This window comes from Acomys russatus, chromosome 20, assembly GCF_903995435.1.
Source record: "Acomys russatus chromosome 20, mAcoRus1.1, whole genome shotgun sequence".
In the NCBI taxonomy this organism is placed as follows: Eukaryota; Metazoa; Chordata; class Mammalia; order Rodentia; family Muridae; genus Acomys; species Acomys russatus.
The window spans coordinates 50,931,780-50,955,078 of record NC_067156.1 but is presented as its reverse complement, the minus strand read 5'-3'; the positions used below and the strand labels follow the sequence as shown (position 1 = coordinate 50,955,078).

The 23,299-nt window shown below is 43.4% G+C and overlaps 1 protein-coding gene across 1 annotated transcript in view; it reads left to right on the top strand.

Moving 5' to 3' along the window:
• The window catches only part of Atp8b1 (ATPase phospholipid transporting 8B1), a 128,503-nt gene that overhangs the window by 90,219 nt on the left and 14,985 nt on the right, over window positions 1-23,299 (top strand). Inside the window, exons 13-22 of the mRNA XM_051163434.1 lie at window positions 956-1,164; window positions 2,855-2,898; window positions 4,844-5,000; window positions 10,757-10,945; window positions 12,764-12,876; window positions 14,794-14,958; window positions 15,924-16,035; window positions 17,297-17,372; window positions 21,289-21,421; window positions 21,826-22,114. Of these exons, the coding sequence (XP_051019391.1) occupies window positions 956-1,164; window positions 2,855-2,898; window positions 4,844-5,000; window positions 10,757-10,945; window positions 12,764-12,876; window positions 14,794-14,958; window positions 15,924-16,035; window positions 17,297-17,372; window positions 21,289-21,421; window positions 21,826-22,114 (1,487 nt within the window). The remainder of the gene's footprint in view (window positions 1-955; window positions 1,165-2,854; window positions 2,899-4,843; window positions 5,001-10,756; window positions 10,946-12,763; window positions 12,877-14,793; window positions 14,959-15,923; window positions 16,036-17,296; window positions 17,373-21,288; window positions 21,422-21,825; window positions 22,115-23,299) is intronic.

Sequence of the window (23,299 nt, the reverse complement as noted above, 5' to 3'; positions counted from 1 at the left end):
TTTGCCCTTTGGTCCCAACCATCACGGAGATGCTCCACCTCAGTACTGTTGCATTGAAGATTAGGTTTCACTGGACGGGCTGGGGGAGGGTGATATGAGTCAGTTTCCAGTTGGTTTAACAGTGTTATCTGTTCAAAGAAGCTTCAAGAAGGAAATGCTTATTTGGATTCATGGATTGAGGGTACAGTCTGTCATGCTGGAGAAAGCATGGTGGCAGGGGTGTAAGGCAGCTGGTCACATTGTAGCCACAGTCAGGAGACAGGTATTCTTTCTCCCAGCTCACTTTCTGCTTTTTGTTCAGTCCGGGAACCCCAGGACACCACATGGGGCCTTCCCAGCTCAGGTAAACTGCTCTTAGAAACACTGTCATGGACACAACAAGAGGTGTGCCTCCTAAGGAATTATAAAATCCTGCCAAATGGTCGCTCATGGTTAGCCATCATGGGGCTGGAGAGACCGCTTAGCAGTTAAGAGCACATATGGTCTTGCAGAGGAACCGAGTGTGATTCCCAGCACCTGAGTTGGGCGACTCACAGTGTCCTGTAACTTTAGCCCCAGGAAGATACAACACCTTTGTCCTCAGGAGCCCCTGCCCTCACGTGCACAGACCCATATGAAGGCTCACACACAGAATTAAAAATAAATTGTTTTTTCAAGACCGTTTCTCTGTGTTATCTTAGCTAGCCTGAACTTGCTTTGTAGACCAGGCTGGCCTGAAATTCACAGAGATACGCCTGCCTCTGCCTTCCTGAGTGCTGCGATTAAAGGTGTGCACTACCACTGCCTGGCTATAAATCTTTTCTTAAAGAACAATTGACCATCACAGGAGTGGGCACTAACTTTCAGACCAAAGCAGGAGATAAGCAACTCACTCCCATGTGCTCAGGGAGGGCAGAATCCATTCCTTGACAATCCCCTCTCTGCTCACCATTGAAGCCTTCCTCTGTCCCCACAGTGTGGAAGTGATCCGTTTGGGACAGAGTCATTTCATCAACTGGGACCTGCAGATGTACTACGCTGAGAAGGACACTCCTGCAAAGGCGAGGACCACCACACTGAACGAGCAGCTCGGGCAGATTCACTACATCTTCTCCGATAAGACAGGGACACTCACGCAGAATATCATGACCTTCAAAAAGTGCTGCATTAATGGGCAAATCTATGGTGAGTGGCGGTTATGAAGAGTCAGACATACCCTTTCCATAAGAACACGGGAAGCTTTCTGCAAAGTGATTCCAGAGACATCCTTTCACTTACTAGGCTCGATTTGCGATCAGAAACAACAGGGGTGGTTGGTTGTTGTATAGGGGCAGAAACAGCATTCCCTGGGTGCTGTCTGGAACAGAGCCTGCCTTCCTATGGTTGGTGCTCTCCCTCCCTATGTGGAGTCCAGTTGCCGTAATAACAGTAATACTAGGTACTGCTGGGTGCAGACAGGCAGACACACACACACACACACACACACACACACACACACACACACATACACACATATGGATGGAGGGAGAGAGAAAGGAAAAAAAAATATATATATAGAGAGAGAGATCAACAGTTAGAAATAAACACCCCCTCAAAATATTAAAAACTGAATTGCTACATGGTCTAGCAATTCTGTACCCAGGAATAAAGTGTGTTCAAAGATTTGAAAGCAAACATTATTAATGTAACATTAATATAATTCCTGAATGTTTCATGGTTCTTCTTGTTGTATGTAATTTATTTTATATATGTGTAATAATATAAATGTATATGTAAAAAAATTTCAAAAACAGATTTGAAAACAAAGACCCAAGGAGACACTTGTTTACCCATGTTCATAGCAGCATTCATTATTCACATTTGGCAAAGGGTAGGAACAACCCAAGTGTCTATCAATAAATGAAGACATGAACAAAATGTGCTACAACACGAGTGAGCCCTCAGGACACTGTGCTAAGCAATATAAGCTCACAAAAGTGCTGTATGACTGCACCTAGATTAGTCAAAGTCACAGGGACACAGATGTGCGCTGATTGCCAAGGTTTGGGTAGGGCAGTAGGAAGTCTGTGCAAGGCTAGAGAGTTCAGTTATCAAGATAAGGACAATCTAAGGTAGATAGAGGTGATAGCTGCACAAGGTGACTACACTGAGTGTCACCAGGCTGCTCAGTAAGAAGTGGTTGCAATAGTTGACTTCCATCCGACTTTTCTCGAGCATTCCTCACACACATGAGCAGTATTAAAGTTGATGTTGCCTTATTAACTTTTTTATTTTTGTTTTTCAAGAAATATACATGTATACATTTTCCCCTTTAGAAAAAAAAATGTATAGTGCGTTTCCTCATAACTAAGGAAGATAGGGCACTATGGGGTTGAAGAATTTGTCACCGTGGTGACAGCCGACTAAAGCATATCAAAGAATGCCATTCTGGTCTCACAGGAGTATAGTGGGACAGACACCAGTATTTGAAAGAGCTCTGCTTAATATTTGGTCACCTTGTTCTGTGAAGAGACAGATAGTGAATATTTCAGCCTTTGCAAGCCACATAATGTTTTCCACCATGTTCTTTCTTCTTCGAATTACTTATGCCTTTAATTAGTTAGTTTTTTGAGAGAGTATTTCATCCTGTAGCCCAAGCTACCCTTGACTCATGTTGAGTCTCCTTTAAGGCCACCAAGTGTGTGGCTGGTACCCATGAGCCATCCATGCCTGGGTCTAATATTCTTCTATTTTTCATTCCCCCCCCCCGCAGTTCTTTACTCCAGAACCATCCAAAACTAAGGGTGACATCAGATACTACACTGTGTTTGCAAATACAGGTAGGAGGGGCTCTGCACACACAGACTCAACTTGTTTTGTCCTCTCTGTTTCTTAGGAGACTACCGAGATGCTTCTCAACACAGCCACAGCAAAATAGAGGTGAGTGGTCCAGGCAAAGGCAAAGTGTTTGATCGTATATACTTCCTCGGGATGCTGGGATGAACTGCCTCAGATTGGGGCACAAAGCAGCAGAAACTTATCTTCCCACACTTCCGGAGACTGGAATCCAGATGTTGGTCCCTCCAGAGTTCTAGAGGAGCCTCCTTTATGCCTTCTTCCTAGCCTCTGGTCATTGCCAATGATCCTGGCACCAGACTGCTTCTCTTGTCATGCAGTGTTCTTTCTTCTCATGCGTTTGGCTCTGTTCTGTTCATATGTGTCCCTTTTAAGGACATCTGCCTTTCCATCCTGATCCATGTGACCTCATCTTAGCTTGATTAGACTTGCAGATCAAATGAGGTCACATTCACAGGCACCAAAGGTTGGGATGCTGACATACCTGTGAAGGAGACGCAGTTCAGCTCACTATAGTGTGCCTTCTGTTTTAAGCACAATCTTCCTAAGACTTTGGACAAGAAAGTAGGATCCTATGGAGACAGTTTAGCAGGTGAAAGCAGTTGTTGCGATGTCTCTATACCCTGTAACCTTAACCCTAACCCCTCCTTGGAATATACCCAGAAAATGCCCTACCACACAACAGGGACATATGCTCAACCATGTTCATAGCTGCTTTATACATAATAGCCAGAACATGGAAACAGCCTAAGTGTCCCTCAGTAGAAGAATGGACTAAGAAACTGTGGTACATTTTACACTATGGAATACTACTCAGCTAATAAAAACAAGGAATTCCCGAAATTTGTGGACAAATGGATTGATCTAGAAATTATCATAATGAGTGAGTTCACCCAGAAGCAAAAAGAGACAAACGGTATATACTCACATATATCAAAACACTAGTCCAAGGGATACGTACCATGAAAAACTTTACTTACCAAGAAAGTGGGTCAGAGGAGAGGACATCCTATTGAGACTTTAGGTGAGAGTAGCATGGAAGAATGGGGAAATAGTAGGACCCACAGGGTCCTGAAAACCTACAAGAAGAACTTTATGACAGGCAGATCTGGGTCCTGGGGTCCTCCTCAAACTAAGGCACCAGCCAAGGAGAATATAGGCAGTAAGCTTCGAACCCCTACCAAGACCTAGCCGACAAACATGATATTCTCCACCGTTGAGTGGAGAGTGAGATCTGACTCTCACACGAACCCTGGTGCCCCTTTTCTGACCATGTCCCCTGGATGGGGAGGCCTGGTGGCACTCAGAGGAAGGATAGCAAGTTACCAAGAAGAGACTCGATATTCTAAGAGCATATATAGGGGGAGGAGGTCTCCCTCAATCACAGACATAGGGGAGGGGAGAAGGGGGGAAGTGGGAGAGAGGGAGGAATGGGAGGAAACAGGGGAAGGGTTAACAATCGAGATGTAATATAAATAAGTTAATAAAATAAAAAAAAGAAAAAAAAAGAAAGCAGTTGTTGCTCTTTCAGAGAACCCGGGTTCAGTTCCAGCACCTGCATAGCAGGCATGGATCACTCCAGTTCTAAAAGATCAGACACCTTCTCATCCACTTCTGGCCTCTATGGGCACCAGGCATGCATATGTTCCACATAGATACATGTTGACAAAACACACAGAAAACAAAAATAAAAACGAATGTGCCAAAATCACAAGGTGACTTTAACATAATTAAAAGCATGTCTACAGAGAAAAGGGAATATCAGTTATTGATACCGATTTTTAAGACATTTAATTGTGTGTACGTATGTGTATGTGCGCCTGTGTGCTGCCATGATACGTGTGTGGGGTTTAGAGAACAATTTAAAGAAATTGCTTTTCTCCTCCTACAGTGTGGATCACAGCTATCAGTATTAAACTCGGGTTGCCAGCCTCGGCAGCGAGCGCTTTTGCTCCATGAGCCATCTTGCTGCCCCTAATACATATGTTTGTCACTGATTGCACTTTCTTTCCTTCTTCATTTCCTTCAGCTTGTGGACTTCAGCTGGAACACATTTGCTGATGGAAAGCTTGCATTCTATGACCATTATCTGATTGAGCAAATCCAGTCAGGAAAAGAGCCAGAGGTGCGACAGTTCTTCTTCTTGCTTTCCATTTGCCACACAGTCATGGTGGACAGAATTGACGGTGAGTGCTTCTCTGCAGGCCAGTTTTGGAGTTGGCAGGTGACTCATCTTATGCCCCTGAAGTGTAACAAATGCCACGCCTATCTCACACACTCAAGCCACGGCCCATTTGTGAGCCCTGACACTACATGTGTATAAAGGAGCAAAGCATGCGACAGCTTATTATTTATTTTTTGTTTTGTTTTATTTCATTTCGTTTGGGGTGGGACTGGACTTGAAAAGTGCTTGCATGCTAGACAAATGTTTCCTGAAGCGCCAGAAAAACTTCTTACTTTTCAAAGTTGATGGCTGATTTAATTGTCTCTCTGAATGGGGACTCACTTTGTAAACGAAATTCTGTTAAAAGATACGGTTGGTGGTCTGGTGAGATGGCTCAGCAGGTGAAGGCCTATTACCAAGCCTGACAACCTGAGCAGCGTTGCCAGGACCCACATAGCAGGAGAGAATGCTCACAAGTTGTTCTCTGACCTCCATATGTGTGGGGGAGCCATACACAACACACACACACACACACACACACACACACACACACACACACATATCCATACACCCACGCTTTTTTTTTTTTTTTAGACATGGTTTCTCTGTGTAGCCTTGGCTGTTCTGGACTCACTTTGTAGAGCCTTGAACTCATGGAGATCTGCCTGCCTCTGCCTCCTGAGTGCTGGGATTAAAGGCATGCGCCACCATGCCTGGCTATACACCCTTTTAAAATGGTTGACTACTGAATAAAATGACAAGTTTTTCATTGTATAAATGTTCATTGGCAATGTGAATGGACTTTAAACTTAAGCGTTATGTTTTTTACAACTTTCTGACATCTGCTTTTTTCCCCCAGATTAAAATATTTGAAACTTGAATTAAATCAGCTAAAGCCTGTGTCTCTTTACCCATTTGACAGAACACAATTAAAGAGGATTTGTGAGTGCCCAGGAAGGAATTTAGGGTTTTTTGTTGTTGTTGTTGTTTGGTTTGGGGTTTTTTGTTTGTTTGTTTGTTTGTTTGTTTGTTTTTGCAGAATTCTTAATGCAGTTTGTGCACGCTTTATCAGAGGAAACCTGTCCAATGTCATTGAAAACTAGTTATTGTATTATACATGGACATAATTTCTCTAATTCTCTAGATAACCAAATGCATTGTGGAAGGAGTAAAAGGAAAGCTTTTGGGGTGGCTCTTCACTCATTCACTTTACTCCGTTCTTTATTTCAGTCCCTACAGAGCCTCCTAATGAAGTCCCAACACTTACATTTCATATGTAGTGATACGAAACACTCCTGGGAAGGCATATGTGTAAAACCATCTCTCAGCAAGTTTCAAAAAAAAAAAAAAAAGAAAGAAAGAAAGAAAGAAAAAAAAAAAAGAAAAAGAAAAACCTACCCTTCTCCAAGGATGAAACAAAGTTCAGTAAAGCAAAATAGCACAGTTAAGATGGGAGGGGTCTGGAGAAGGGGCTGTTTGTGGCAGAGTCAGGAATAACAGAAGGGGAAAAAATTGCCAAAGCTGGGCTCAGTGTCTGGCTAGCCAAGCCAATCTGACTTTTCTAACAAGAATAAAATAGGATCATTTTAAGCACCCTTGTTCTCTTAGATCTTGGTTCATTCGATAGAGTTTTTCCTTGAATGTGTAGTAATGATCTAGGAGTTAACTGAGCCCTCAGACAAACGTGCCTTAATTGTACAGTCTATTTTCTTTTCTCTCTGCACTGATGGGTGGAGCCAGACATGAACTGGTCCCAGTTTAGTCCCCAGCCAGGCACCGTTTTCCTCAGAGGTGCTGTACAAAGGGTGGATGTTCGAGGTTCCTTCTGCCATAATTCTGCAGCTGCCTGTCCCTACCTTCAGCTGAGGTGCAGGGCTATACATACCAAGCAATCTTTGCCCAGCAAATAACAAATAAAAGTCACTAAGAACCAAGACAGGCTGTATTTTTGGGATACAGGCTGCTAGAGAGGAAAATGGGTTTGATCCATGGGAGAGTTCTTTGGGAAGACTCTTAGGGGACCATACCTGCAAATATTTGTGATAAACAGATTCAGATGTAGAAAGCAACAGGGACCTTCCCTAGGTCCGCCAGCAAGGGTCAACTCAGTGTAGCCCTTCTTCATATGGCTGTCTTCTTTGGTGACCTGGTATGTCTCTTTCATGAAGCTAGTGGAAGTAGGAATATAGCCATGTGTGAGAGAGAGAGAGTACTTGCTTGGCATGTGTAAGGCCTTGGGTTTGATTCGTAACACCACAGGATTATGGAGATTGACTTTTTAAAATTATTGAATCGAAAGAAGAAGTGTTTTCATATGTATGGCCCTGAACATGTGACTTCCTCAGCAGCCATTCTGTGTAGTTATACGTCCAAGAGTTCCCCTGTTTATCTGTAATCAGTTACTGTAGACTGGCAGCTTGAGCCATCCATTTCTTATCCCATAATTCTTTAGGCCAGACATTTTGTGTCACATGACTGGGCTCTCCTGCATCTCATGGTGATCACCATGGGAGCCAGGTGCTCCCATGGTGCTCAGGGCCTTCTTCCAAGCTCATGTGCTTGAGCCCAGAATTCAGTTCTTTGTAGCTGGAGGTCTTAGGTCCCAGTTTCTCGTGAGCTCATAGCTAGAGTTGCTCTTTCCTTGTGAACTGGTTCCTTTTCAAAACCAGGTTGAGGATCCCTCCTTAAATGGAACTCCAGGCTCAGCCTCTCTCCCTTCTAAGCAAAGAATGTCCCTTCTAAGGGTTCACTACTGAGCCAAAAAAATACTCCTGGTTGTTTCTGTCTATCTGTTTTGGGTTGGAGGGGGATTGGCGTTTTGTTTGTTTGTATTTCCTTCTTTCTCTGCAGTGTGGACCAGCAAAGCTAGCATAGGCTAGACAAGTGTCCTACCTCTGAGCTACATCCCTGGTAATAATCTTTTTTCTTATAGTCGGCGATCAGGACCTACTGTTAAATCTAAAATGTCCCTTCAAATTGATGCCTAGGCTAGCACCAGCTGAATGACTAGAAAGGAGAGAATGAGAACCTAAGGCCGTGGAGACTCTGTTCCCACAGAGGGTTTATAAGGGCTGAGACCAAAAGGCCACGGAGCTTGATTTAATCAGTGCTAGTAGAGTTTTCATAGGAGAAAACTTTTGTGTCCCTGGATGTGATAATTGTGGAAACTCTGGGGTCAGAATTGGGGGTGAGGGTTAGGTTGTGGGGGTGAGATGCTTACAAGGAATATAAAGAAAGTCATGAAAGTCGGAGGCATGCCGTGAAGAATTTGGGGTGGTGAAAGGATGGAAGGCATTTCTGTGTCTGGCAACTGAACAGTCTGTGGTACTGATGTCAGTCAGAAGCAGGTAGAAAACAGGGGGCGGGAGTGGGACAATGGGAGATGTGAAGTGGCAAATGTGATGTGTGAGTGCGTGCGTGAGCACAAGTGTATGTGTATGTGCACGTGCGAGAGAGAGAGAGAGAGAGAGAGAGAGAGAGAGAGAGAGAGAGAGAGAGAGAGAGAGAGAGAGAGAGTTGATTGATGGATTGAAAGAGGTAAGGGGATAGAGAGAATATAGATGTAGTGCCCACAACGACCAGAAGAGGGCACTGGGTCCCCTAGAGATTGTGTGACAGATAGTTGTGAGCCACCTGATGTGGGTGCCGGGATCTGAACTCAGTTCTGTAAGAGCAAGTAGTGGCTGGAGCCATCTCTCCACTCCCACATGCTGTTTTTATTGTGACAGCATCCTAATCCATAGATGGGTCTGTTAAGAAAAGCTCTTCCAAAGTTCTGAGTTCAATTCCCAGCAACCACACGGTGGTTCACAACGATCTATAATGAGATCTGGTGCCCTCTTCTGGCCTGCAGGTGTACATGTAGGCAAAACACTGTGTACATAAATAAATAATCTAAAAAGAAAGAAAGAAAAGCTTTGGGGTGGCCTCTAGGAGTACAATCAAAGTAAGTTTTCTTCAGAGGAGTGTTTGCCCCTCCACAGTTCTGTGGATATAAAACTGATGGGGTCTCAAGTGTTCTTCCACGGCTGTGATTCCACAACTGGAGCACTTTTCCTTTAATAACCAAAACATTGAGGTTTGGGCTGCATTTAGGATTGCCCAACCGTGGAGACTCTTACCGCCTTTCATTATTTTGTTTCCTTTCCCTGTCAATATTATGGAAGATATTTATGCCCCAGCTAAGTGAAAATGTTGAAGGACGATGCTTTGTTCTCAGTGCTGCTTGCACAGTGCTGGGTAAAAACTCAGTGGTGGCATTTGTGTCTCTGAAGAGTGTCTGGATGTAGGCAAGCATGCCGTGACTTCTAGAAAAACAGTCTATAACGCCACCTCTAATTACTAATTGGAAAGTCATTAGTCCTGGCAGAAGCAGGGACAGTGGTGTCTGTAGTTCCAGCTGTTCTGGAGGCTGGGGATAGAGGATGGCAAGAGCTGAAGACCAGCTTGACCACCCCCCATACACACACACACACACACACACACACACACACACACACACACACACACACACATGCACACATACATGCACACACACAGGCACACAGGTGCACGCACATGCATACACTCACATGCACACATGCACACACACACACACACACACACACGCATATGTACACATTCCAAGAGTAAAAGAAACAAAAGCAGAACAAAAATGCTGACTTGGTTGGAATGGACTCTGAGCCAACATAGGAAGAGGTTCCATCCACAGCTGCCCGCCCTGGAACATCCTACCCTTCTCGGTAGACTAAAGGGAAACACTCTGCCACTACACCTGTGCCCTGCATTCCAGTTGGAGAACTAAATGCCTTTTCTGTAAAACTTTATCTGGCTGTGGAAGTGCTTTTCCTTCTATTTTGAGCACATTAATTAGACACAGGAAACAGAAACTCTATTCAAGATATATTTTTTCATCTTTTTAAAAGTATAACATATGACAAGCACATATACATCACTGTACAGCTAAGTATTTTGAACACCAAGGTTTATAAAATATATACATGTATATGTGCTTGCACACATACACACACACACACACCACTTACACACACATTACTTACATACATACTCAGTGATTATTACAATTTATTTATTTATTTATTTGGTTTTCAGTTTTTGGAGACAGGGTTTCTCTGTGTATCCTTGGCTGTCCTGCAGTCACTCTGTAGACCAGGCTGGCTCTGAACTCACAGAGATCTGCCTGCCTCTGCCTCCTGAGTGCTGGGATTAAAGGTGTGCGCCACCACTGCCCGGCTTTACAATTTCATTTTTAAGAGCCAGAAATTTTAGAAATAAACAAAACACTCATGAGAAAAGAGAATAACATATTTATGTTCACTAAAATAATATTTGTGAATAATCTTTAAAGGTATGCCATCAGGCTCAAAATATGACATTAAAAAAAAAATCAGGTTGTAAATATTCACCTGTGGATAGTATGTTTGGATTAGGGGCATACTGAAGTGGCCTGAGGGGAAAGTGAAATGTTAGCTGTCTCTTCTAGTTTGTGAAATGGTGGGATTCTAACACACACACACACACACACACACACACACACACACACACACACACACACTCTTTTAAGCACTTTTACTTGCAAGTTCTATCACCACTTTCAATTCTGAAGGAGATGTAAACCCTTCAGAGCCCCTGACTTGTTCTCTCTGCAGTGTGCTGAGCCCAGCAGTGTGAGGACCCGCGGGCGCACACAGAGCCCAGGCATGACTGCCAAGCTGAGTCCCACACTTCTTCTGACATTTCTCTTGCTTCCCTCTTCAGGTCAGATCAACTACCAGGCGGCCTCTCCTGATGAAGGCGCCCTGGTAAACGCAGCCAGGAACTTTGGCTTTGCCTTCCTTGCCAGGACACAGAACACCATCACTGTTAGTGAGCTGGGCACAGAAAGGACCTACAATGTGCTTGCCATTTTGGACTTCAACAGCGACCGGAAGCGGATGTCTATCATCGGTGGGTCTCTACCTCAGGCTCTGTGAATCCTTCAACTCCATGTGCTTTTTTGCTCAAGTAAAGGAGGGCATGAATGGACACACGACTTCTCAAAGGTGTCCATGTACTGAAACTGGGTTTTCTCTGCCCTTCATTGGCCACCACTCACGAGGACACAGGGGCCTTCCTGAATCCTGCAAATGCCGCTCTGTTCTCTAACTGTAAGGCCACAAGCTGCTGAGTCTGTCGTGGCAGGAGCAGCACACCCAACACTGCTGTCCCAGACCTGTTTTCCTTTACTTTGAGTCCCCTCTCAGCACTTTTCTGCTTGAGACCAGGAAAAGAGAGGCGTTAGCTGGAAAGCTGTGTCCATGAACCCTGCTTCCGGGCTAGGCTACCAACGAACCACTTACTTCCGGTCTAGGCTCTCAACAAACCACCAGATGGAGATATTTGGATTCTATATTTGGATTTCGTTTTATAAGTTATTTGAAGTAATTCCCAACCCACAAGGCTGCTGGGTAGTACTTTTGTGTATTCTTTCATATCTGTTTTTAACTTTGTCTACAGTTTGTCAGTTTGATTATAGAAAAGGGTTACTGTCTTCTGAACTACTTGAAAGTAAATTACAGGTCCAGTACTCTTTCCTTTCCCATATATACATTAGAGGTACTCCCTACCAACAAGAACCATAGATGTATGTGAGGGGTCAGCATCAGAAACTTGCGCTGACACAGCATTATGCCCTGCACTGTAGGGTGCTGACCTACAGACATTTTCAGATCTTACCAGGAACTCTTTCCAGTGTTCTGGTCTTTGTCTCCATCTTCCTCCTTCCATTCGCTTGAGTTTTGGTCTCAGATACCAAACAGTGAATTAATAATCACGATTCTGACTTAAAAACAGTTCCTCGTCCTTTCTTAGATCTTTCATATACTGGCATTTTTCAAAACACAAAGGCCAAGTCTGCTATAGAACATCCCTCTTTGGGACCTTTCTTTTCCTGTCTCTTAATGCTTATACCCTGGTCACACATTGTTGGCCCCTACCTAGGCTGCCTTGTCTGGATTCAGTGGGAGAGGATTCACTTAGCCCTGCTGAAACTTGAGATGCCAGGGTGGTTTGGTACCCCTTGGGGGCCTCCCTTTCTCTGAGAAGGACAAGGGGGTGGGGGGAGGGGGAGACTAGAGGGAGAGGAAGAAGGGGTCTGGGATCAGGTTATAAAGTGATTAAATAAATGAATGAATGAAAAATATTTCTTAAAAAAAAAAAAAAGAAAAAGAAAAAGGATAATTTAAAAGGGGGGGGAAAGATGTGTCTGTGAATGTCCCCACTGTGATACTGAATTTTTAATGATATAGTTTACCCAGTGCTTTCTAGGGGTCTAACTGTCATGGATCATGCCTGGCACCTACTTCAGAGAACTTAAAATCTAGGTAGTAATGGGCCATATTCTGTGATTACGTTGTTGTACAGATTGAACAGTGTATGAAAGTGGTAACAGGAGCCTTGCTAAAAGGCAGTAAATGGTATGAGCTCAAAGACAGGAAAGAAAGATTCCTATTGGCTAGTGTGGACAAAGAAAATTCTATGGAGGACATTAGCTTTCATAAGACATTGCACATAGTATGGAGCCTATAAATACTCATTGACAGGATCTAGAAAACTGAACTGACCTGGAATGAATGAAATTAATATCTATTTCACTGCTGCATTAGTAGCCTGCCAGCTTTGTTGAGGGCAGCAGTTCAATTCATATTACAAATGTGGTTTGTTTGTTTGTTTGTATTAAGAAACAAAACATAACTTTATTGTTGCTTTTCCTTTTCTTGCTCCCAGTAAGAACCCCAGAAGGTAGTATCAGGCTGTACTGTAAAGGTGCTGACACCGTAATTTATGAACGACTCCATCGGATGAATCCTATGAGGCAAGAAACACAGGATGCCCTGGATGTAAGGCTCGCTTTTGCTCAGTTTGTTTGTTTGTTTGTTGAAACAGGGTTTCTCTATGTATCTGGCTGTCCTAGAGCTTGCTCTGTAGACCAGGCTGGCCTCAAACTCAGAGATCTGCCTGCTTCTGCCTGGGATTAAAGGCATGCAATACCCCCACCCACCCACCCACCCACCCCCGGCACCTGGCTTTTGCTCTTTCTGCTAGAGATTCCACTCTTACCTTCTGGGCCTCTTTCCAACCTCGTGAGAACTATGCTCATGGTTAGTTAACTCCCACCTCACTTTTGTGTAATGGGCTGGAAACACCAAAGTAGAAACATGATGGGCAGTAGCTTTGCTCTTGCTGCCAATGTCCCAGAAATTGATGGTGACGGCCTTTCTTAGCTTTCGAGTCTGCAGGGCTGATGCGAGGGGGTCATAGCTCTTCTAGGAACCTTAAGCAAGGAGCAGCTGCCCTGAGCTGTAGGCTTGATATCTCTGTGGTCGCCAAGAGTTTTACCAAATTCTAGGTATAGAGCGAAGGGAAGAAAGTATTTCTGTATGTCAGGATAACGAAGCAGAGTCTTGGGTCACTGAGTTCTGACGCCTCTGCTGTAACCTATGTAGTCCATGGCTGCAAAGCATTGTCTTAGGGAGCTACGTGCTTATTTCCTCCTGAGCTGCTAGACTGTGTCTGAAACTTGCACTCTGGGAACTTTCCACCAAGTCTCCTTTAGGTTTGTCTGATGGTGGTGGTGAGATCCTCAGGAGATCCGTTAGAACTCCGTCCCTTTCCTGCCTTCTTGCTGATCTTGTGTCTTTGGGTTGCATACTGTATGCATCACCAGTCTCCATGGGAAAAGGGAGGGGGACGTGCTGCTGTGACAGAGTGTTGCAGGAGAAAGCCCGCTGCCTCATTTCCTGTAGTAAGTAGGTTCTTAGGAAACGGTTGTTTCTGTCCCCAAAGTCCTTCAGAGAGAAGCCTAATAACCCTGTTATTTACCGAGTGGGGTCACCCTTTCAGATTGTGCCCCGACACATATTGACAACGAATGAGTTCTCGTGAGAATGAGAGCAGTGTCAGTGGGATCAACTCGATGAGGGCCCTCCCAAAGAATCTTGGGAAGTCAACCAGTGGCTGGGGCTGCTCTGTCGTCTCAGCTACAGCAGATGGGACTTGGAAGTGAAGTCCCTACTGGTTCAGATAGAAGCTGTGTGAACCTGTTCAGCATGGGACATTTTCCAGATACCCTTCTCTTTAATGCCTGATTTAGTTTGACAGCAGCTTGCCACTTTTAGAATTGGTTTTGTTATCAGTGTTTGGCTAAGAATTCGTAGTTGATTAGACTTGAGACACAGTTTGAGGGAAGCACTTCCGAATGGGCCACATCTCTGTGTACATCACACTCTTTCTTATTTTATTAGTTATTAAGAGCAGAGGGATTTGTTTATTCCTAGGACGTGATTTAAAAGAATGGCAGCTGTTTGTTTGCTTCATCTAATTTGGGTTCTAGAAATATAGTATATAGGACCCCTGAGATGCTTAGAAGAAAAAAATTGACTAGAATGCTGTTTAGTTTCACTATTACAATCCTTCATAGCTCATGGACTCTTTTTAAATTCTCTTAATACACTACTTCAAAGTAAGGTTTCACAATTAACCTACATAAAAATAGATCAAGAATGGTTTATTTGGACCCTATGAGATGGCTCAGCAGGAAAAGGTACTTGGCTCCGAACTGGATGGGACCTACACATGGGTGCCATGGCATGCATGTATGCATGTGTGTGCTCATACGTGCATGCATGTGCACACACACACATATACCACACACACACCACACACACAAAGAGTAAATGTAGTTTTTAAAATGATTTTTTTAAAAAAAAAAATAACTATTCTTTGCATGGGTGGGTTTTGTCTCTTAAATAAAACAGATCTTTGCAAGTGAAACTCTCCGGACCCTGTGCCTGTGCTACAAGGAAATTGAAGAAAAAGAATTTGCAGAATGGAACAAGAAGTTTACCGCTGCCAGCGTGGCCTCAACCAACAGGGACGAAGCTTTGGATAAAGTGTATGAGGAGATTGAGAAAGACTTGATTGTGAGTTCAACCCTCATAACCTTCTCCCTGCATTCTGAACACATTTGCATTTTTATTTTATTGCGTCGTCGATATTGTGGTTTAGAGATAGTTCTCTGATGTGCACAGCTGATACAATCAGCTACGTCATTTCTTGTTCAGCAAACAGAAAAAATTGATATCACAGTACAGAAACCAAAAGAGAAAACATTTTTTTTTTTTTTTTTTTTTTGAGGCAGGCTTCCTGCTATACTGCCCTGGCTGGCCTAGCACTCACATGTGGTTCAGAGTGGCCTTGAACTCATAGCAGTTCAAAGAAATTTCAATTGATAGTTAAATGGCAACAAACTAGTAGTTAGTAGTTTTATTAAGAGACGTACTAAAGCAATTTAAATTATGGAAAAGTTTATAACAAAACAAAATGTTTCAAATATACATGGTTTTCTTGAATGCTCTATTTGCATGTATACCTACCTGCAAGACAGAAGAGGGTATCAAATTCCATTAGAGATGGTTGTGAGCCACCATGTGCTTGCTGAGAAATGAACTCAGGACCTCTGGAAGAGCAGCCAGTGCTCTTAACCGCTGAGCCATCTCTCCAGCCCCAGTTTTCTTGAATTTATATTAATGGGAGATAAGCAACGAAAGGATACCGCCTTTAGCTTAGCAGGCCTATGTTCATACAGCGTCAAAATGCAATGAGCCTCCTATTTCTGCCTGTTTCGTGCTGGGCTTTCAGGGTAAAGGCCCATACAATCTGTGTCTAGACTTGCCCTTTCTTCCTTGGTAAATTAAATCCTTTAAGAAGCACATTTTTGGATACTTTGGTTTGAGGAAAGTATGCAGTGTCCCAGCTCTTGATGACAGTACCAGCCATTGCCATCAGAGCACCGGTCAGCTTGTATGATTAGCTCCTCTTCTTAGAAGGTGGCAAACTGCACTTGAAGACACTTTTTATATGCTCATTTTAAAAATATCTATTCCAGCTCTTGGGAGCTACTGCTATTGAAGACAAGCTACAGGATGGAGTTCCAGAAACCATTTCAAAACTTGCCAAAGCTGACATTAAGATCTGGGTGCTTACAGGAGACAAAAAGGGTAATTCATCATTGGAGGTGGGGAATGGCATCTGCTCAGTCACGGTTTTTAGAGTTATTTCCTTTCCCCAAGATGACCTTTGTAGACATCCTACCCTGTGGGAATGGAGGCATTCCCTCACCTTAAACCTCCCCTTCCCGTCCAGCCCACCCTGACCACATGCCTCCCTCAGCAGCAGAGGTTGCTTCCTAGGACTTAAGCCTGGTTTTGACTCATCTCTCTAACCAGAGGTGAGCTCCTCTTCTGGAAAGGCCATGCCCCCTGCCCCCCAACCCCCCCCCCCCCCCCCCCCCCCCCCCCCCCCCCCCATCTTTCCACTGCTCTGCCATTTCTTGAACATAGACTAAAACAACACAAGCTGTTGCTACAACAGCTTTGGTTTTCCTGCCTGTCTCATGTCTTGAAAATTATTTAACAAACATTTTATATGCCGGGAAATTGTTTAGCATTTAAACTTAGAGCTGAACACGTCGTTGTTCAGAGTTGATGCCTTATCCTCCAAGCCTTTCTCTGAAGATTGCAGTCTCTTGCTCCAACCCTCTCCCAAGAGAAGCACAGCCCTAGCTTTTTACAAATACCTAATGGATGCTAATGGAAAGAAGAAAAGGGGGGTCTTAAACAGCCATCCTCGCCCCAACCCTTAATTGTGTGATCAAGCCACAGGATATAGTGTTTACTATTTTACTGAACACTGCCTTATTATATATAACCATCTTCTGGGCTTAATGGCACAGTACATTTCATTTATTAAAAGTGTTTCAAATTAGACTCTGACTTATTTTATTACAGAAAAAAATGTTTTCTTTTTATGTGTTTTTTATGCATGGCTACATAAAAACAATATCTTTGGTTCAATGTAGCTATGATCATGAGTCAAAATGTTACCAGGAATTTCCCTCAAATGCTTAAAATCTGAAACTCTTTGAGCCCTGGCCTCATAATATACAGGTCATGGTCAAAGTGCATGTGATTTGTATAAAGTTGTAAAAGTAATTTGTATAAAATTGCCCTCAGGCTGTACAGGTAAGGTTCATCTGGAATACATGGATGACATGTTTAGACTTGCATTCTATCCTCTAGATAATGTGTGTGTGTGTGTGTGTGTGTGTGTGTGTGTGTGTGTGTGTGTGTGCGCGCACACACACACACTCCAAAGTCCAAAATCTCAAACACTCCTGGCCCCAAGCTTTTCAGATAAGGGACACTCAGCATGGTTTAGATAAGTAGAAATAACACTTGACTTCATTTTAATCTGTTGTAGAAACTGCAGAAAACATAGGCTTTGCCTGTGAACTTCTGACAGAAGACACTACTATCTGCTATGGGGAGGACATAAAGTAAGTACCCACTGTGGAAGGTCATAATAAATTAAGTACCTGCTATGGATGGGTATAAATTAAATATCTTCTTTGAGAGGACGTAAGGCCTGTGGTGTGATAGGATATAATACTAGGGTATTTATTAAAAAAATTATTTTACTTATGTATTTTTTAAATGTAGAAGTGCTCTGTCTGCATGTACACCTACGTGCCAAAAGAGGGCACCAGATCACATTACAGATCCACCATATGGTTGCTGGGAATTGAACTCAGGACCTTTTGAAGAGCAGCCAGTGTTCTTAACCACTGAGCCATCTCACCAGCCCAATACTAGGGTTTTTGTTTTTGTTGTTGTTTGTTTGTTTGTTAGTTTGTTTACCAATGCCAAGACGAAATGCAGAAGGCAGAAAACACAAAGAAACTGAAGCTAGACTGTGTCCTGTGTCTCTTTTTCCTGTTCAAATGAAACACGCATTCCCGTGTTACAGTGAGAGGTTCAGCAGGGACCCAGGGCCTTTAAGGGACCATTTTCTCTATTCCTTAGGAACCTCCTTTATTTGTCTACTGGGAAAAAGTGAACCAGAACTGGAAGTGCGGGTGTTCGCAGCCACACCCAGCTTCTGCCTGGGGGCTGAGCATCCAAACTTGGATCCTCATGCCCACATAACCCATCTCCCCAGCCTTTTATAGGGAGCTTCATCTTTTGAAACAGGCATAACAGACAATAACATAACATAACAAACATAACATAACAGACATAACATAAAAAAGTCACAGAGTAAGTTTCAGTGAGTTATATCGTGTGTTTGTGTGTGTGTGTGTGTGTGTGTGTGTGTGTGTGTGTGTGTGTGATTTATTTGTAGTCTCTAAGAGAGCATGCCTTGGCTTGTGCTGGAATATTCTTTAGCCCTAGTCAGTTGCAGCAGACCTGGAAAGGTGTAATGTAAAGGCACAATCTTGTTATAGGTTATAAGCGTTTGCAATGTGTTTACTGACAGCTTAATTGTTCCATTTATTCCTCGAGCTTTTTCATCAGTCTTGTCTAATGATACAAAGTGAAATTAATTCCCATCTGCTGTGTGTCCTAACCCAGTCAACTCTGTAAGTCATTTCAGAGTGTTAGGCAGTTTGCTAAGGTAGACAAAGCAGCCTTACAAACAGAAGCACACAAACTATGCTTCTTTGAACTTGCAAGTTTTTTTTTTAATGCCAATAAGCATGTTTACTTAAGTGGTTTTTTTTTATTGCAAGCAATTTGGTTAAATACCATATGGCTTTATTTACTTTTTATACATGCAGTACTTAATAATTTTTCCATCTCCTTTTTGAAAGTGTCAGATTGGGCCTAAGCCAAACTAAACGGCAGTTTCACAGTTTATGATCAGCCAACTTCCCATTTATAGTGAGACGAGCCATCTTTCTAGATGGTTCTTTGAAATGATGGTTCCCATCAAATAGTTTGAGTAGGCCACGTCGTGTATTGCTCTGCTGCAGTCTTAATCGCTTGTCATAGTACTCACTCATTTTGAACTTGAAAATGAGAATGAAATTGATGTGGAAAGAAGTTTATACCTAATCCTCTAGGCAGTGTTTCTGAAGTTTTTATTTTACTAATGATGATGACAATGATGATGACACATGCGTGCACATGCCATGGCATATAGGTGGGTGACAGAGGACAACTTAGTGGAGTCAGTTCTCTCCTTTCCACCTTTACATTTTATTTTTTGCAGGCTCTGGGGGAACAAACCCAGGCTTGTACAGCAGGTATCCTTGCTCACTAAGTCATCTCACCGGCCCTGGAACAGCAGTTCTAATTGAAATTGATGTCTGCCTTTCAAGCATCATTGGCAGTGTCTGCAGACATCTTGGGTGTGGCTGTAGCAGGGGAAGAAGGCCCTCACCGAGTTCTAGTGGACAGAGAGGCTCAGAATATGTTAAAAACTTTATAGAAAGGATACAGTCTAAAGCAGGCGACCGTGTAGGAGGGGAGAGTTACCAATAGTGCCACGGTTGGGAAACCTGCCTCTGCCGGTGAAGAATGAGGGTGGTGTGTGTTGGACGGGAAAAGCCTCAGGCCAAGTGGGATGCCCTGAAGCCTTTTAGCAGACTTCCCTTTGACTCCCTGCAAGTAAAATCAGATCACCTCTTTCTGCCTTCATTTCCTGATTTGTATGGTGAGGAGATTGGCCTCTCCCATTCTGAAACTCCGTGGTTCGCTGTCCCACCATATGGAAGTGTTATAATAACTTATTGGTTTAAAGCAATAAGAAGACTGGAGAGGTGGCTGAGCAGTCAAGAGTGCATACTGCTCTTGCAGAGGACCTGAGTTCGCCTCCCAGCACCCATGCTGCGCAGCTCAGGCACCCACATATATGTGACACACATTCACACAGACACATACCTATGCATAACTAAAACCAAAAATAAATCTTTAAAAAAGCAGTGATACTGGATGGGGGTGGTGCACACCTATAATCCCAGCACTTAGGGAGGGGGGAAAGGGTGGGGGCAGAGGCAGGTGGGTCTCTGAGTTCAAGGCCAACCTGGTCTACAGAGAAAGTTCCAGGACAGCCAGAGTCAGAAATCCTGACTCAAAAAACAAAGCACTGAGAATTTTGAAAAGCAGATATAAGTTTGAGTATGTGAAAATAGGCTTTTTTTTTTTCTATCATACAGTAGAGTGGTGAGGTTCACATTGAGACTGCCTACCTTCTCTTGCTTATGTTACCTGCAACATTATTTGGGTCTTTGTCAAGTGGTAAGATACCAAGGACATGGTGCCCACAGTGCCCTACAGTGAGGGAGTCAGTATTTTAGGCATTTCTCCACGGCGGAGCACTGTGGCTAAGAGGCATACGTAAGTGCTCAGAGTCGCGAATTGTTAGGAACATGCAACTCAAAATCATAGACTATGACTTATTTCTGGATAACCAGAAAAGAAAGAAAACAATAGCAAGTGCCAGTGTGGCTGTGCGGATCAGGACTACAGTGAGCGTCAGTGGGATGAAATGCGTGTGACTGCTGAGTGCTGGTGAGGCCACAAGGGAGGAGAACACTGGTGTGCATTGGTGGGGTGAAAGCATGTCATGGTATAGGCCTTCCCTGAGAGCATTGAAAATAGGATTTTCATATTGTTCAGTGTCCTACCCTGGATACTTACCCAAAAGAGTTGAAAGCAGGATTATGGGAAAATAATATGCACAGCCACATTTATATAGCACTGTTCACGATAGCCAAGAGTCAGAAGCAACCCACTAAGGTATGATTTGGATAAACAAAAATCAACATATCCATACAGGAAAATATCACATACCCTGCTAAAGGAAAGAAAGTATGACATATTGCTGGTATAGTACTGATGAACTTGAAGACATCAGTGACATAAGCCAGTCACAAAACAAGTGAGCAAGACAGACTGGCTTCACAACATCTGAACAGACTCAACACTACTGAGCTGCACACGTCACAGTGTGATAAATATCCTGCTGGGTACTTTGCACCATGATTAAATGATGTTAAAATTAAAATCTAGGGCCAAGCATGATAGTGTGTACCTTAAATCCTAGCACTTGGATTAAATATTATAAATTTGAAACAGAGTCTCACTCTGTATCCCTGATAAACATGTGGAACTCACTATGTAGAGCAGCTGGCTTTGAACTCACCAATTCCCCTGCCTCTGCCTCCCAAGTGCTAAGATTAAAGGTATGCACTGCTATGCATGGCGCTGGACTTTAATATATTATATATTTAATATATTGTTAATATATTTAATATATTATTAATATCTATTTAATATATTGTTGATATATTTAATATATTATTAATATCTAATATATATATATATATATATATATATATATATATATATATATAATAGAGAGCCTTTTATAGCCATGTGTTCTAAATATTTCAATTTATTTCCCCCCAGTTCTCTTCTTCATACCAGGATGGAGAATCAGAGAAACAGAGGTGGAGTCTCTGCAAAATTTGCACCCCCTGTGTATGAACCCTTTTTTCCACCTGGAGAAAACCGCGCCTTAATCATCACTGGCTCTTGGTTGGTGTGTATCGGGTAGTGCATCTCCACCTGTCACTTGGACAAATTCATCGGGGCTGTTCTTGATGGCTTTGCACATTAACTGCCTGTCAATCTAAAAGTCTCTTGGCCTATAAAATCAAGTGTGACTTCTCTAAGTTATGAGTCTTGATGTCAGAGGATATTTAAAAGGGATTAGAGCAAAATGGTGAAATTGATTATCCTGGTATTTCAACAAGTGGGTAGTTTCCACTTTTCCCTTAAAGTGGGCATATTTTGTTTAGGTTTATTGTCTTTTTTTATCGGAGCAATACAATCAGTGTTATAACCCACGAACTTTCCTTCCTGGGACTCACATCTTGGGAGTGGTACTCTTGGTATAAAAAGCCAACATGATGGGTGCTGCTTTCTCCCCCTCTGGCCTTTCAGAATGAGATCCTCCTAGAGAAAAAGACCAAGAGAAGTAAGATCCTGAAGCTGAAGTTCCCACGGACGGAGGAAGAGAGGCGCATGCGCAGCCAGAGCAGGCGGAGGCTGGAGGAGAAGAAAGAGCAGCGACAGAAGAACTTCGTGGACCTGGCCTGTGAGTGCAGCGCCGTCATCTGCTGCCGCGTCACCCCCAAGCAGAAGGCCATGGTGGTGGACCTGGTGAAGAGGTACAAGAAGGCCATCACGCTGGCCATCGGAGACGGGGCCAATGACGTGAACATGATCAAAAGTGAGTTGCTCATGGGTGGCTGGCGACACTCACCTTGCTGGATGAACCCAGGTGGCAGGGGTGTGAAGGGGCTGTGTCTTCTGTTCCCACCCCTGAGGCCTCATGAGGTAGATGTCACTGAAGACATTTAGCCATGCCCTGCCTTGACCTACCCTCAGGAAGCTCGCAGTATATCCAGCAGGGCTGGGACTTGCTGAATGCCAAGTAGGAGATACACTGTCGCTGGGGGGGAAAATGTCATTGTTTCCTTTATCTGCAGCGTGGCTGGTTTTCCCCCCTGCCCCTCAGGATGCCTCATTTCCCGTATTTTTAAGGGCTTTAAAAAAAAAAGAGCTTAATTTTTAAACTGTTTTTTTCTATACTGATTAAAAACTTAGGCGCACTGCAAATAAAATTGATTTTTTTTCTTAATGCGATTTAAAAACAAAACCCTTGATATGTAATTAATTCTGCTAGAGATTTTTGCTGTATTCAGCATGAACTGTTAGCTCTCTCTGGTATTTCTTTTGAGAATATGATTTCTTTCTTACCTAAGCCATGAAGAAAACATCCTACCACAATCTCATGGTCTTGGTCTCAGCCTCCCTGGTAGACAGCCCATGGTTTTTTCTCCAGTTGGAGATGGGAGCTACTTACCGGAGAGTGGGGGGGAGGCTGTCATGCAGAGGCATGGCATGGCTACGCTGGCGTTAAAGCACGCAGACCAAACCCCTGGTCCTCACCCCTGTGCCCCATCCTGGTTCCCTTCTCTGCCTGTCGTAACTCAGGTCGATTATCTCCTAGCCTGTTGTAACTCAGGTCGATTATCTCCTAGCCAAAATATATAGAACCAAAAGAGTTTCAGATTTTGGAGATGCTCTGTTTTTTCTGGGCAGAAGGCGCAGAATTTCATGGGTTTGACTTTCTGGGTACTGCTCAGATCTTTTCACACATTGGAGCATTTTTAGATTTTGAATTACAGAGTGTCAGCTTTTAGCGTTACAGAAGCTGTCTAACCCGAGTATCACCATCTCTCCTTCCCACCAAACTCCCACATCAGCCGGGGCTTCAGCTCAGGGCCAATTTCTTATCTCACGCAAGAAAATTACCTTCTCTGTCCTCTCACTCTGTGATATGACCTTGTTGCAGTTAAGGTGAGTTATTATATGACTACACACACGCATGCACGCGCGCACACACACACAC